The sequence below is a fragment of the Mauremys mutica genome, chromosome 6 (assembly GCF_020497125.1).
Source record: "Mauremys mutica isolate MM-2020 ecotype Southern chromosome 6, ASM2049712v1, whole genome shotgun sequence".
Classification (NCBI taxonomy): domain Eukaryota; kingdom Metazoa; phylum Chordata; order Testudines; family Geoemydidae; genus Mauremys; species Mauremys mutica.
In genome coordinates, this window is record NC_059077.1 from 99,519,016 (window position 1) to 99,533,522 (window position 14,507).

Here is a 14,507-nt window from a genome sequence, read left to right on the forward strand (position 1 = left end):
TGCAACTACCTGGTCCTCGGTCCACACCTTTGCCTCATTGGTCCAAGAGTCCAGAGCTGATGCAGCCTTTGGCTCAGCAGTTTTGCATTCTGCAACATCTAACTCCGACCCCACCGCCTACGTAAGGCTTGGGAATCACCTAACTGGAATGCATAGGAGCAATCACTCGAAGAAGAAAAGACGGTTACTCACCGTTGTAACTGTTGTTCTTCGAGATGTGTTGCTCCTATCCATTCCAGACCCGCCCTCCTTCCCCACTGTCGGAGTAGCTGGCAAGAAGGAACTGAGGGGCGGATGGGTCGGCAGGGGTATATATCCTGCGCCATAGCGGCGCCACTCCAGGGGGCGCCCAGCCGACCCACCGAGTGTTGCTAGGGTAAAAATCTTCCGACGAACGTGCACGCGGCGTGCACACACCTAACTGGAATGGATAGGAGCAACACATCTCGAAGAACAACAGTTACAACGGTGAGTAACCGTCTTATTTTTACAAAACTATATAAAACCCTTTCTTCAGTAGACTTCTCTTTGCTCTAAATGAGACTAATGATATTTATATACATGTATGTGTGTGTGTGTGCACATTTACATACTCATGGAGAAAAGAACAGAGACTGTACAAATATGAATATATATCATTACATATGATCAATTTTTGCTAATATGTTGATTATTCATGTAACACAATATTTTACAGTGAATAGTGTAATGTGTACAGCACTTTAAAAATCATAGTGATAAAGAAAAGACTTTAGACTTTATTTTTATGCCAGTTTTCCCTGTATCACGTCAGTGGCCTCAGAAATGCTCATCTAACAGAATCAAATGTTTGAAATTGATAGTAGAAACAAAGGATCTTTTTAATACCAGATTTGCATATCATCATAATACCTTAGAATGAAAACTAAGATCAAGATGTCTATTGAAATTTACCCAAGTGAAAACAACTCTTTGAATAGAACATGCAGTACATCAGCTCCAAACAATGGGCTAAGAACAAAATAATGGGCTAGCATTTTTATAATTAATTTCTTAAGTGCTTTCATGAATATGAGGAAAGAATAATTGATCTGAAAATTCCTCATCAGCTTGTTAGATATCTATAAATTTTAAGATTGCTATTACTGCTAAGTGTTGAATACTCAGAAGTGCAATTATTAAAGTTTTACATTAAAGGTAGAACTGAGTGAAATTGATGAAAAATGTCACAATTATGCAAAATTTTTCTCCAGTACATTTTGCATGATTTTGAATCCCTCAAATATCATTTTACATAACATTTTGGAAGACTGGAAATTATTCATAATGAATCATGCAAAACTGGAAAGAAAAAGCTTCACAGAAAAAAAATTAACTTCTGGATGAAGAGGAGGTGATGCCTCACAAAAACCAAATTCTCTAGAGGAATAAGCACAGGCTTGAGTGTCAGGAGGGTCCTCCGAAGTTCTATTCCTTCTTCTGCCATTGACTGGCCTTAATAAATACTATGTACACATATAGCTCTTTACAAACATTTTTAAGTAGATGTCACATAACCCCATGGAGTAGGTAAATACAAATTATCTAGCTTTACAAATGATAAAACTAAGTCTAAGTTAACTATCCACGTTCCAACAGCAAGTCAGCATCGGAACCACCATTAGATCCTTTGTTTTTAGATTCCAAACCTAGAGACCCATTCATTAGGGCATTCATTAGGGCATTCATTAGGGCATACATTTTCAAAAAGTGACTGTCATTTGGGGTGCCTCAATTTTTGGGTGCCCAACTTGAAACACATTAAAATAACTTGATTTGCAAAGGGCAGGTTCTCAGCACTTCTGCAACTCAGTCCTCTGTAAAGTATCTAAAATAAATTATGGTACCACAAATCACTCATCTCTCTGAAAGTTAGGCTATGTCTACACTAGTACTTTTGTCAGTAAAACTTTTGTCTGTCAGGCATGTGAAAAAACCACACCCCTGACCAATATAAGTTTCACTGACAAAAGTATCGGTGTGGACAGAGCTCTGTCAGCAGAAGATGCTCTCCTGCCGACATAGCTACCACCGGTCATTGAGGGTGGTTTAATTATGCAGGCGGCAGAGCTCTCTCCCTCCAGCACAAAGAAGCTACATAGGAGACCTTCCAGCAGCGCAGGTGAAGCAGTACAGCTGTGCTTCTGTAAGGTCTCTAGTGTAGATATAGTCTTAGTCCTTAACTACAGTGCTTGTCCCCAAATCCCATCCAGTCAAGTCACTTCACTGTAGCAAGTGACTTCTGAAATTTGCAGTGAAAAAAATCACTGTTCACCATTTCAACAGTCCATGTATGCCTATAATTCTGCAGAAATTTTACATAATCACTCTGAATTTTATTAAGCACATGTGCAAATGTGTAGATTTCTTGAATGTCTGCTGGTTCCTTATCTTTGTGTCTTTTACTGTAATGTTGTAGAGCTTGGATCATATGGAAAACTAAAATATTATGACACAATGACTGAAGAAGGTAAGAAATATTTTAGAATTGTTTGTATTTGCTTTTTGTAAGTCTTTTTAGTGCCTTTTACGTGTTTGCTTTTTCTTTTTTTTCTTCTTCCTTCTTTTGAGGTATTATGTATTTCCTCTTTGCATGATTTCACCGACAGTGTGTGATCCGCCATCATTCTTTTTTTTCACATTTTTGTCATTTGCATTTGCAGTTTTGTTTCTTTCAGATAAAGACATACAACAGATAATGTTTTCACTGAAGTAAATATTACATATATACTAGTAAGTATATACTAGTATATAATGTATACTTATATCTATATATTTTATACTGTGGCTTTGACATAACACATTCAATAAGATATGCTCATTTATGGATGACCTAACCACAAAGTCTGAGAAGAATTATTTAACGACCTCAGTCTTCTGATTTATTCAACAGCTATGAGTTAACCTGATTTTTTAAAATGCCTTCCAGTTTTTCTGGAATAATTTTGAGGGCATAGTTAACTTCAACACAGATGTTAGCATTAAGATTCCAATCCTGCTAACATTTATAAGTAGGAAGTACTTAAGGCCTATCCAATGCCCAGTGAAACCAATGGGAGTCTTATGATTAACTTAGAAGGTCAGTGCTTATAGCTCTGACTCAGGAAAGCATTGAGACACGTTTAACTTTAATTACATGTTTAAGTCCTAGTGCAGTCAACATTTCCTTAATTGGGATGTTTCCCTCAATTGGGAGGTAAATGTTTGCAGAATCAGGGACTATTGTCTAACTACCTGATTGCATCTGCCAAATGGGTGGTTACAGTAGCATTTGGACTTGTAATTAATTGCACATTCAAAGTTGAAGACCAGCTTGAGGCTGCTGTAAAAATTGGCCATGTGTTCATATTCATTTCTAATGCTGCATATATGAGACAAATAGCTCAATTTTTTTTTTGGTTAAAATGAGATATTTTCAGTATCCAAAATCAAGCTGAAATATAGGATATTTGAATAGAAGCCTTCAAAACTATTTGTTTTATTATGATTTTGTTTTTGTTTCTTGTACATGCGTTAGTTCCTCAGAGAAATAAAACATGTAGCATCTCATAGCCAAAGGCCTGCTCCTGCAAGTCAGTGAGTATTCTATTTTCACTAGCTTCCCCTCCCATGCTGCAAGATGCTGACCTCTTCCTTAGATGGAACTGGCTGCCGACTCGCATGGAAGATCATGAAAGTTGAAGCTTTGCCATACTTTGCATGGTTGTCCAGCTGGTACACTTAGGGCTAGTCTACAGCTGTCTCTCTCCGGGGCATGAAAAATCCACATCCCTGAGAGATGTAGTTAAGCCAACTTAACCACCGATGTAAACAGTACTAGAATTCTTCTGTCTGCCTAGCGACTGCCTCTCAGGGAGGTGGATTACACTGAAGTGCTGCACCTACACATTTTAAATGTAGACATAGTCTTATACAATGTGTTATATGAATTCAAACTACTTTATTCCTATTTTGTCATAATAGCATAGACTTCATATGAAATAAAATAATGTGCTACGTTAACCAAGTAAGAAACTGCCATTAGAAACATAAGGATTTGCTCAACAGGATCAAAAGGTTGTACCGTCTAGTCTGATATCCTACCTCTGTTAGCATTATCTTAGATGTACCTGAATGTGAAATGAGGAGAGAGGAAGTTCATTTCTGACCTTGTGGCAGTCAACTTTATGGCCTGGAGCATAAGATTGGACTTTTCTTATCTTGCATGACTATAAATGTTAGCTTATTAATGATCAGTACATTACCCAGCCACAGTATTTGACTTTCTGACCGCTCCTCTTCCCCGCCGCCTCCACCAGTGAATAAAATGCCTGAAAAAAATTGCTGATTTCAGATATAATTATACTGTAGAACTGTACTAATGAAAAGCTGTCACACAGCTCTATATATCCTTTTCCCTTCAGCACAGACAGTTCTGTATGACAGATATCCCAGTGAATAAAGCAGCTTCTGGTTTATATTGTTCCCAAGCAACAGTGAGGTTGTTAGACATAGTCAGAAAATGAGGGGGGAGGAGAAATTTCCTGCAGAAAATTTTAACTTTTTGACAAAAATATCAAAATCCATATTTTGACTGCAAATGAAAATATTTTTATTCAGAAATGCCACTGTGGTGCCTCATGTCCCCATTCTCTTCTAGAGGCTGGGCTCTCTAATCAAACTACATCTCCCATGGTGTACCATGGTCCCCCTCTTGGTGAGTAGACGCAGTGCATCATGTGAGATAAAGGCTAGCTAGGGAGCTTGGCCCGTAGAGAACTCTCATGAGGAACCACAATGGCATTTCCAGAATAAAATATTTTGGGGGTTGATTTTTCTTTTTGAGTTTCGGGTGTTTGGTTTTTTGACAAAAAATTGAGAACCCAATTTTCCATTGAAAAACGGGTTAGACAGAAACAGAAAAAGCATGGAGCCCTGGGCTATTACTGACCCAGAACAATGAAATAGCATTTGCTGCCAAAAGCACAATTCTCCACTTTAGGCTAGTAAGAATGCTGTATATATTTCTCTCAAAAAATGACCAAGCTACAATGCTTCATGAATTCATCACCTTCAGAGTGATGTAATGCTCTGTAACTGGCCCTAGGTAAGAAGTTCCAGAAGAAACTATGGCCATGGGCAGCACGTGAACCAGGCCACATGGGCAGAGTAGGAAGCAGGTGGGAGCCTCGGGATAGAGCTTGGGCGGGGCCACCCCTGGCTGTTTGGGGAGACTCAACTTCCCCTGGCCTGCGATGCCTGCTGGACATGATTAGGACTATTGCTGAATATGACAGCTTGGCTCCTATAAAGGATGAGTCAAAGACAACATATTATGCTTCACAATTTATGCTGCTTCCCCATTCAGGTTTCTGATTTACAAAGCCCTAAATGGAATCTGCCATGTTATCTCAGAGACTGCCTCTTCTTCCATGACTTCCTATGGCCACTGTGGTCATCTGTACTACACTTAGCAGAGCCTTTGTATAGATTCAATGAAGCTGGCGCTCAAACCTTCTCAACAGCAGATTCAAGGCTCTGGAATATCCTCCTAAAGGATATTGAGAAAAGTCCTTTCTTCTATATCTCCAAGTCATACAGTAAAACCTACTTCTTCACTATAACATGCCTCAAAGAAGCAGAATAATATTAAACAATTCTTCTAAGCTTAATGGTACCTGATTCTTTTTGAACATTTAACTTCATTTGTAAAAGAATTAGGATAACTTAATTGTGACTAGGCCATTCATAAGTCTCCTCTCTTCCTTCATGAAGTTAGATACCATAACAAAAATTACCTAGCTTGTATTCTACATAGACTGGGAAGGTAATATTTGTTCCATTGAGACCAAACTGCACCCATCCATGCTATGCAGTGCTCCAACAAATAGATCAAAAGAAAAATTCCACTGCCATCTTAGGGGCGGGGGATGTCAATTTTATAGCTGCATGTTGTTAGAGTGATGTTATGTCATAGCCATAAAATATCATTTGTTTCTTAATGCTTAGAAAAATCCATGTCAATATGTACAGCACTGTAGTATGTGCAAGTTAGTTAGCTTAAGCTAACTATATGATGATTGACTGAAAAGTATTTAATGTTACAACTTTACTTCCTGTAACACAGCCATCTTGAAATCACAATTGTGTATTTCAAAGTGTCTGCCTATTTATGTTATTTTTGCATTGAACTGCAGTTCCTTCTGATGCCTTCTTTCCACTGTTGGACCATACTGCTTTCATATTTCTGGATTTGTTAAATACTGACTCCCACTGGATAAAAGTGACTTGTATGAATTGAAAATGTTTTTTGCTGTACATTTTGAAGTTCCTCCCTTTACAACAATGAAATTGTTTACAACAGCACTGAAATTAGTGGAGATATTCCAGTTTTCCACTGTTCTAATTGAGAACAGAATCTAGTGCCAAATGAGTATAAATAATTATTACAATAACATAAATGTATATACATTCCATCCCTCCTCTCACTTGCCCCCTCCCCCACACACACAGTTGATTAAATGATCTGTCCATTTCAAAATTAATCTTGTACTTTTGTATAAAAGAGAGTTCTGTTATCTCTTCATCTGGAAAAACTTTCCCATTTTAATGTCTTGACTAGGGTGACCAGATGTCCCGATTTTATAGGGACAGACCTGATTTGGGGCTCTTTTTCTTATATAGGCTCCTATTACCTCCCCACCCCCAGTCCCAATTTTTCACACTTGCTATCTGGTCACCCTAGTCTTGACAACTGATCCACACGGAAGCTTCTGTGCTGCACAGGAATGCATTGATCTTCCTTTGTAATGTTACATTGGAATATATGCATTTCAAAGTGTTGTGCAAGTTACATGGACCATCACAAATCAACTACATTAAGGCAGCAGTGAAACTATTAAGTCACAGCCTATCCTTCCTTTTTAGTATGTTTTCTTCAAGCTGGAAGGAACAGTAATATGGATGAACTCTGGCAATTATCTAGACCAGGGGTCCCCAATGCAGTGCCTGCGGGCACCATGGTTTCCACTGGGGCATCTAAGTGCGCCCGCGTATTGGCCAGCGGACGAGCATCTGCAGAAATGCTGCCGACAAGCAGCGTCATCCAGAGGCGTTGCCACCGAAATGCCGCCGATGCCTCTGGATGATGCTGCTTGTCGGTGGCTGTAATGATGCTGGTTCTGGCGGGACCCAACTGAGAGTGACAGTTCAGGACAAACTGCTTAAAACAGGGCAGTCACAGCCCAAGGCTGGGGTTTTTCCACCTCTAAGGCAAACCAAACCAGCCAGACCAAGAGGACTTTCGTTTCACCCCACTGGCTAACCACAAGTCACACAAGCAATTCCCTTAGACACTCCAGTTTCCCAGTATCACCACCAGTGCCACTCGTTATGGGGACAAATGGTTATGAAAACCAACACCCCAGTAAAAGAAAAAAGCTTCTCCTGATCCCAAAGGACCAAGCCCCAGACCCAGGTCAATATACAAATCAGATCTTACTCACAAATCACGCTGTTGCCAATCCTTTAGAATCTAAAATCTAAAGGTTTATTCATAAAAGGAAAAAGATATAGATGAGAGCTAGAATTGGTTAAATGGAATCAATTACATACAGTAATGGCAAAGTTCTTGGTTCAGGCTTGCAGCAGCAATAGAATAAACTGCAGGTTCAAAACAAGTCTCTGGAATAGATCCACAGCTGGGATGGGTCATCAGTCCTTTTTGTAGAGCTTCCGTTTGTAGCAAAATCCCTCCAGAGGTATGGAGCAGGACTGAAGACAAGATGGAGATGAGGCATCAGCCTTTTATAGTCTTTTCCAGGTGTAAGAACACCTCTTTGTTCTTACAGTGGAAAATTACAGCAAAATGGAGTCTGGAGTTACGTGGGCAAGTTCCTGCATACTTTGCTGAGTTACAAGGCGTATCTGCCTTCTCTCAATGGTCAATTGTGTAGCTGATGGTCCTTAATGGGGCATCAAGCAGGCTAGGCAGAGCTAACACCAACTTGTCTGGGATGTTTCCCAGAAGCATAGCATAAGTTTGAAATACAGACAGTATAGAGCCAATATTCATAACTTCAACTACAAAATTGATACACATGTATAGACAGTATAATCATAACCAGCAAACCATAGCCTTGTCTTAGACACTTCATTTGACCCCCTTTATATAAGATTTGGTGCCACTACAGGACTTTGGTTGCAACCATGTTCTATATGGTCCCTGTTCAAATCAATAACGTGACAGCGGCATTTCGGCTGTGACGCCTATTGACGTTGCTGCTTGTCGGCAGCATTTCGGCAGATGCTCGTCCGCCACCACGGTCCTCCGTGGCTCGTCATCTGGCGCCTGCCAAACGAAAAAGATTGGGGACCACTGATCTAGACTACTCTATACATATCTGAATGGTGGTACTAGAAGAGCAGAGCACTTTAAACACTCTCCTCAGGTACTAGTTCAGAAAAACTGTGCCCTCAGTTACATCCATCTAACCCAACTGATTTCAATGAAGGCAGAAATTTTGGGGGCCAGTGAAGATCAGCAGGCAAGAACCCAAATCTAATATTATATCTGAACCCACAATTTCTGCAGGGCTACTCAATGTACTATTGTCTCATCACTATGTCAGGTTGATCCTTTTAAAATTAGAAGAGAATTTTGTAAAGATTATTTTAACATTTAAACTCCACTAGCCTTTAGTAATTTTCATGACATCTGGCAGAACATATTCCTGCCTGTTTCTTCCTCCATTTCCAGCTCCAGAGAGCATATCTACACTTGATAGCGATTCTGTTTCCTAATTAGGTAGCTGAATGTGAGAGGGAGTCTTGTCCAGAATCTCTGATTCCCCTCTCTTCTGTCTCTTCCATCTAAGGCTATACAACAGACAGGGGCGGCTCCAGGCCCCAGCACGCCAAGCACGTGCTTGAGGCGGCAAAATGCCTAGAGCCGCCCCTGACAACAGACTTCTGCCAGCATAGCTATGGTGGTCAGGGAGGTGAATAGGTGTAATCCCTGACTGTCATAACTGCCAGCAGAAGCCCCTAGTGTAGACATATTCATACTGGCAAAACTGCAGTTGTTTTGTTTGTGGGTGTGGTTTACTATACCAGGAGACAGTGCAGATTTGCTGGGATTGGTGCATGCACACTAGGAGTGCTTTGCTGGTATTGTAAACCAGGATTCTTATACCAGTAAAGCACTTCTAGTATACACATAGCCTGAGGTATTACCAGTATTCTTCATAATCTCACATGAACCAGAGCCTGGAGTCTCAAGTTCATTTTCAAATCTACACCCAGTGACCGGAAAGAAATAATACTGAAGTGCCCAAACCCATTGACTAGAACTGAACTGTGCTGTATTTCATTCATCATTTCACTTCTTCAGAGTGGCTTGTACCCAGACGAAAGTTCCATTTAAAACTGGTCTCTTCGCTGAGTTATGAACAGTGTCATTGAAAGTACAATTCTAGGCTTTTCAGATTCCATTTTACCCCAGTTGTTTAGAAATGACGCAAGCTTAATGGAAGTGGATTCTGCAAGGTAACAACCGGTGGTTACTGTTGTAGTGGCCTTACAAATTCAGACTGTTTAGCACTTACCCCTTTCTGCTGTTGCTCACAGTAAGTAGGCTATTGCTATGTTCGTAGTGAGAATGAATAAATGAAGTTGTTTCTAAAATGCTTCTAGCGCTGCAGCAGAGTAGCTAGTTCTCCACTTTTGGCTGCCTCCCTTTTACATCAAATAGATACCACAATTACTGTGGTATTTTCAGGGCTGAAAATGTCAACTCACCAAAAGATCTCAGCTTTCAGGTCTACTTTCTGGTTCCTCCACTTGCCCTACTGAGTCTCCAGCTTTGGATAGCATGAGAGTAGCCACGGCTAACTGTTGTGATCTGGTTGCTGACTGGCTTTTCCGCTCTCCTCCATCAGACACCCAGAGGCTACTAGGGGAGGAGCCCAGAGAAGAGCTGATCAGAAAATGGGGGGAGGGGGAGTTCTGTGCTAAATGTAGATAAAAACCGCAAATGTTTAGTTTGAATCGCAATTGTCCATGAAAATTTCATCTTTCCACTGAAAAACCAAAAACTGCTGCAAACTGAAATTTTCAACCAAAACTCATGGAAAATGCCTTTCTGATGGAAAAAAAATTGATTTTTTTTTGAGGATAGTACATACTTTTTGCAAAAACTTTCATTTAGTTGAAAACCCCATTTTCTAGTGAACAAATGTTTGAATGGAAAACTTTTGACCAGGCCTTGGGATGAGTAACCATCGGGGGAAGGGAGAGAGGGGAGGGAGCTGCGGTATAACAACAGCAATTGCTAAGGCAGGAGCCTTGCTTAAGGGGTACATTGAAAGGAGGAGGAACTGAAAGGGAGAGCCTGGAGGTGTGTGCACTAATGAATTACAGGGAGAAATAGAATTGATGGTTAAGAACAGCAGAGGAAAGAAAAGTAATGTGTTGGGAGGAGTGGGAAAATAAAGAGGGAAAAGAGAGACTCAATATACTTAAGTGGGAGGATTTATATATCCATAATCAGGATACGTGATAGATTTGAGGAGGAACTGATGATTTTTGGAAGTACTGTTTGCCTACTTTGGAACTTTAAAATTTGCATAATATTTGCATTTGTAAATGTTTTGAAAGCTTTTCCAAGGCTTTTTGTTGCACTAATGTAGACAAGTTTAGTTGTCGTTAGGTTCCACTCAAGATGGATTTCTAACACATTTTTAAATATGTTGTCATAGCTTCTGAATAGTTAATTAAGGATATGGGCTTCTGGAGAAAGTCTTTTCCTTTCTGGAAAAGAAATGAGTAGACAAAGAACCAGCATATGCCAGTATTTTTTATTCACATTATGTATGTAATTCTGGTCTCTTTGAACAAAGGTGAAGAATAGACACACTGCCTCATGAGGTGTGTCTCAGTGTGTTTAACCAACACCCTGAAGAGTTAGTTCAGACTGGGATTTGTTTGAAATATGTTTGCTGCTCATGGTCAGCCCATGCCTAGAAGACACAATGACCAACTAATCCATTTTAAACATAGATCTCTCTGTCTATGCTAGGTGCAAAGGTGTCTATGCTAGGTACAAAGTCATGTTCAAATTTCTTAGTTAAAATGTGTGTGTGAGTGTGTTTACAAAGCTGATTTATTTTCTCAGTCTAGACAAACCCAAACACAGTAAACTCTTTACTACTGGAGATGCAAACTCAGCCCGGTGTCCATTCAAAGCTAGCATCCAGATGCAGTTAGCTTGTATGAAATTGTCTAGGTAGCAACGATTTATAATATAAACTCTTTTGCTTGAAAGGAGCTTTTGCTTGACATAAATTGGTGGCTAATTTGTTTAAATACACCACCCAATTTCCTTCAGTGGCTCATTAACCCAACTCACTAAGCTATGACATTTACATTTAAGCCTTTTGCAGAAAATCTCATCTTAGATATTTGTTTCAATAAAGGTATTTACTTCATTTCTTATTATGGGCTGAGGGTTGAAGAGGTTGGTGGGATTTCTTTAATTTTAAAATATTTATTAAGTATACCATTTGAAAAAAATGCTACAATTACTACATTCATGATCTTCTGATTTTTCTTTAGTCTTGCAGTAATAAAGTATAAATACATGAGAGAAATTATTCCTATAAATATACTATGAATAAAGTAGGTAACTGCTATGTATTACCATACATATGCTGCATGTAGTGTGTTATTGATATTAAAAGAACCTAGAAAAATGTCATCTTAGAAAGCACCCTTTATGGATTGGCATAATGCAATTTCCATCCCAAAGCTTCATGTACTTTAGGTAATACAGCTATATCATCTGAGACCATACTATACATTTTCTACCAATAAAGAAAGTAAGGAAATAATAAGTTCTTTTTGTTTGTTTTCTTTGTAGCAACATTAATACTGATGAGACCCTATGATTCCTTTTAGCTTCCCAAAGAGATCTGTCATCATTGTTTCTGCATAACTTCCAAAAAAAAACCAAACAGGAGATAGTGTTCTAGAAATTTAATTTAGATCAAAGTGTGGTATTTTAGTGTTTTCCATTTGGAATTTTCACAAAATAGAATCTCCATTTGCTATATTTTACATCACATCTCCTTTTGTCATCCTTTCTGAGCCTTATACATTACTTAGTGCATTAAATAAAACACAGCAACAGGTGTGTTATCACATTGCAGGATTCCTTTTGTAACCCACTCCCTCGTATAGCTTTTGCTGTAAAGTTGCGAGCCTGTGAGTAGATTTCTTGGGACTGTTCTATTGGAATCCAAATCGTGATAGAGGCTGTCTACCTTCAGCTCTTGCTGAATTCAGAAGGTGAGAGACTAGCACCTCAAAAGATTAGCAACAAATCCGTTAATTTTAAATTCCAAAGCAGTCAGAAAGGTACCTGCTTTGTAAGTAGCTTTTTGTGCATCCGACTCTTTTTTGTAGGCATTAACCCTATTTGTGTTTTTATTTCTTTTGTTTTGCTTTGTTTTTTGAATCACAAAATATGGTTTCTGGTTTCTGTGTTTTGGTCTTTTCTGTTCACTTTTCCAGCTCATATGGCTCATTGAAGAAACATTTTTTCACTATATAAAATAAGTATCTATTTGAGATGTTGTAGAACAGATTTTATAGAACTGTTCCATATTTAGCTTACCAATTTTGAAGCCAGTGTGACTTTTTGGTATATTTTAGAGGTGTGCTACAATTGGACTTACAAAAGAAACTCAGTTCCAATTGCAATTATTGGATTGGATTCAATTAATGTAAGGATTCCAGCACACCTTGATCATGACTGTAATACTTATATAAATATTTAGTGATGGTGGAGGCTTTCTAATAAGGCATAGGATATAAATTAACAAATTAGTGAAAACAATTCTCAGTAGCAAACGCATACATTTGTTACCTTTGGGAATCAATGGAGGTTTAGTGATATCTGCAGTGAACCTTTGGAAGAGTCTTGTAGAAGACATATGTTTTATAAGTTCTTTGAACCAAGATTCATGGGCTAGACAGGCAAATAGTGTGCTGAGGACAAAACTTGGCAATATATTTTCCCTCTAATTGGCCAGTAGCAGGTGTCTAAAGTGTATTCCAAGCTTTTTATGATTCTGGGGTGACTGTGCCCCACTCCCATGAAAGAATAGTAAGGTCTGTGGGACTGTTTGTCTCTGTGAAGAATGTTGCACTACATGACTGAACAAATCTTTGTGCAGTGTGAAATAATTATCACCCCAAAATTTGTGCATATCTGGAAGAGAAGAGGTACCATAAGTTTTCAAAAGTGGAGGTCTGTGATTAGCAGTCTCCCATACAAATACGTGCTGTAAGTCTGAACATTCTCCATTAAAGCCAATGGGAATTTTGCCATTGACTTTAGTAGGGAAATGATTTCACCCTCTTTGCCAGAAGAGTGAAAAGGTCAAAGTTTCAAGAAATAGCGGAGGAGTAAAAGAAAGAGAAATACTGCAAAGCACAGCTCAGAGACTTTAGTCAGTAATTACATTCTATCATAAGGCATAAGCACTAATGGACAGAGTTAAAGTTGTATGGGCAACCTGAACTCTATCATTTCCTGACTTTTGAGTTCTTATCTACAGCCTTAGACTGCATAAGTGCAGCTTTTTGCATTTTATCAGAGGTTAATGGAGAACAAGGGAGTTGAAAGGTAAATAAATGGTACATTTATTGATTTTTAAAAAAAACAGAATTCATCAAAATGGATATTTCTTGATGTATCATCAAAACAGCCATTTGAAAGCCAAATATATTGATTGTACAGCATCTTAATGCAAACTCAGTCTGACCTGTCTCACTAATGGCTCTCTAAATGCAGTTATTGCCATACTCAGTCCTGGGCTTGTCCTGATCACAGACAGAAATTAGCCACAGAATGCCTATTTTGCTTTTCCTCTTTTTACAATCATTTTACCAAGTAAGTCTTGAATGGATCGGTAGTTCTGTATGGACCTTTGATCTAAATGAATTGCTTCACATGCTTCGTTGGCCAAGACATCCTTTTGATTGACCTCAGTATCTCACTGAATCAGTTCTCTTGCCCTCCAACGATGAGTTTACTCAAAATGCCCAGAGCAATGGTGCTCAAGCAGGTGGCTTTTCTGCCTAGCCTAGAATGTGGTTCTTTTTTCATGTATGAATAAGGTATCGTGAAAGGTCCTAACGAAGATGGCAACTACTTTGTTTTTTAAAGATACAGAAACTGAAACACAACCCCTCAGAAAGCACACAGATGGAAGGATTGAATCCACATTTACTCCGTGATAGCAAACTAAGAGGAGATAGAATTTCTTTCTGATATAATCATTATATATACATTTGTATATTGTGGGCCTGAACCTGGGCACCTCCTAAGAGATGGGGAGCATGCACAATCTCCATTGACTCCTTGCAGGACTGGGCAGTGTATGATGTGTAATTATTTTGGGGACTTTCTGAAGTCACGGGGAGCTTTTCACTCACAAGGAATGAAG

The 14,507-nt window shown here is 39.0% G+C and overlaps 1 protein-coding gene across 2 annotated transcripts in view; it reads left to right on the forward strand.

Annotated features, from left to right (window-relative positions):
* Positions 1–14,507, forward strand: part of SLC24A2 (solute carrier family 24 member 2) — a 204,641-nt gene that overhangs the window by 141,437 nt on the left and 48,697 nt on the right. For both annotated transcript variants that reach the window (XM_045020327.1, XM_045020328.1), the window contains one exon: positions 2,438–2,488. In XM_045020327.1, coding sequence (XP_044876262.1) covers positions 2,438–2,488 — 51 coding nt within the window. The remainder of the gene's footprint in view (positions 1–2,437; positions 2,489–14,507) is intronic.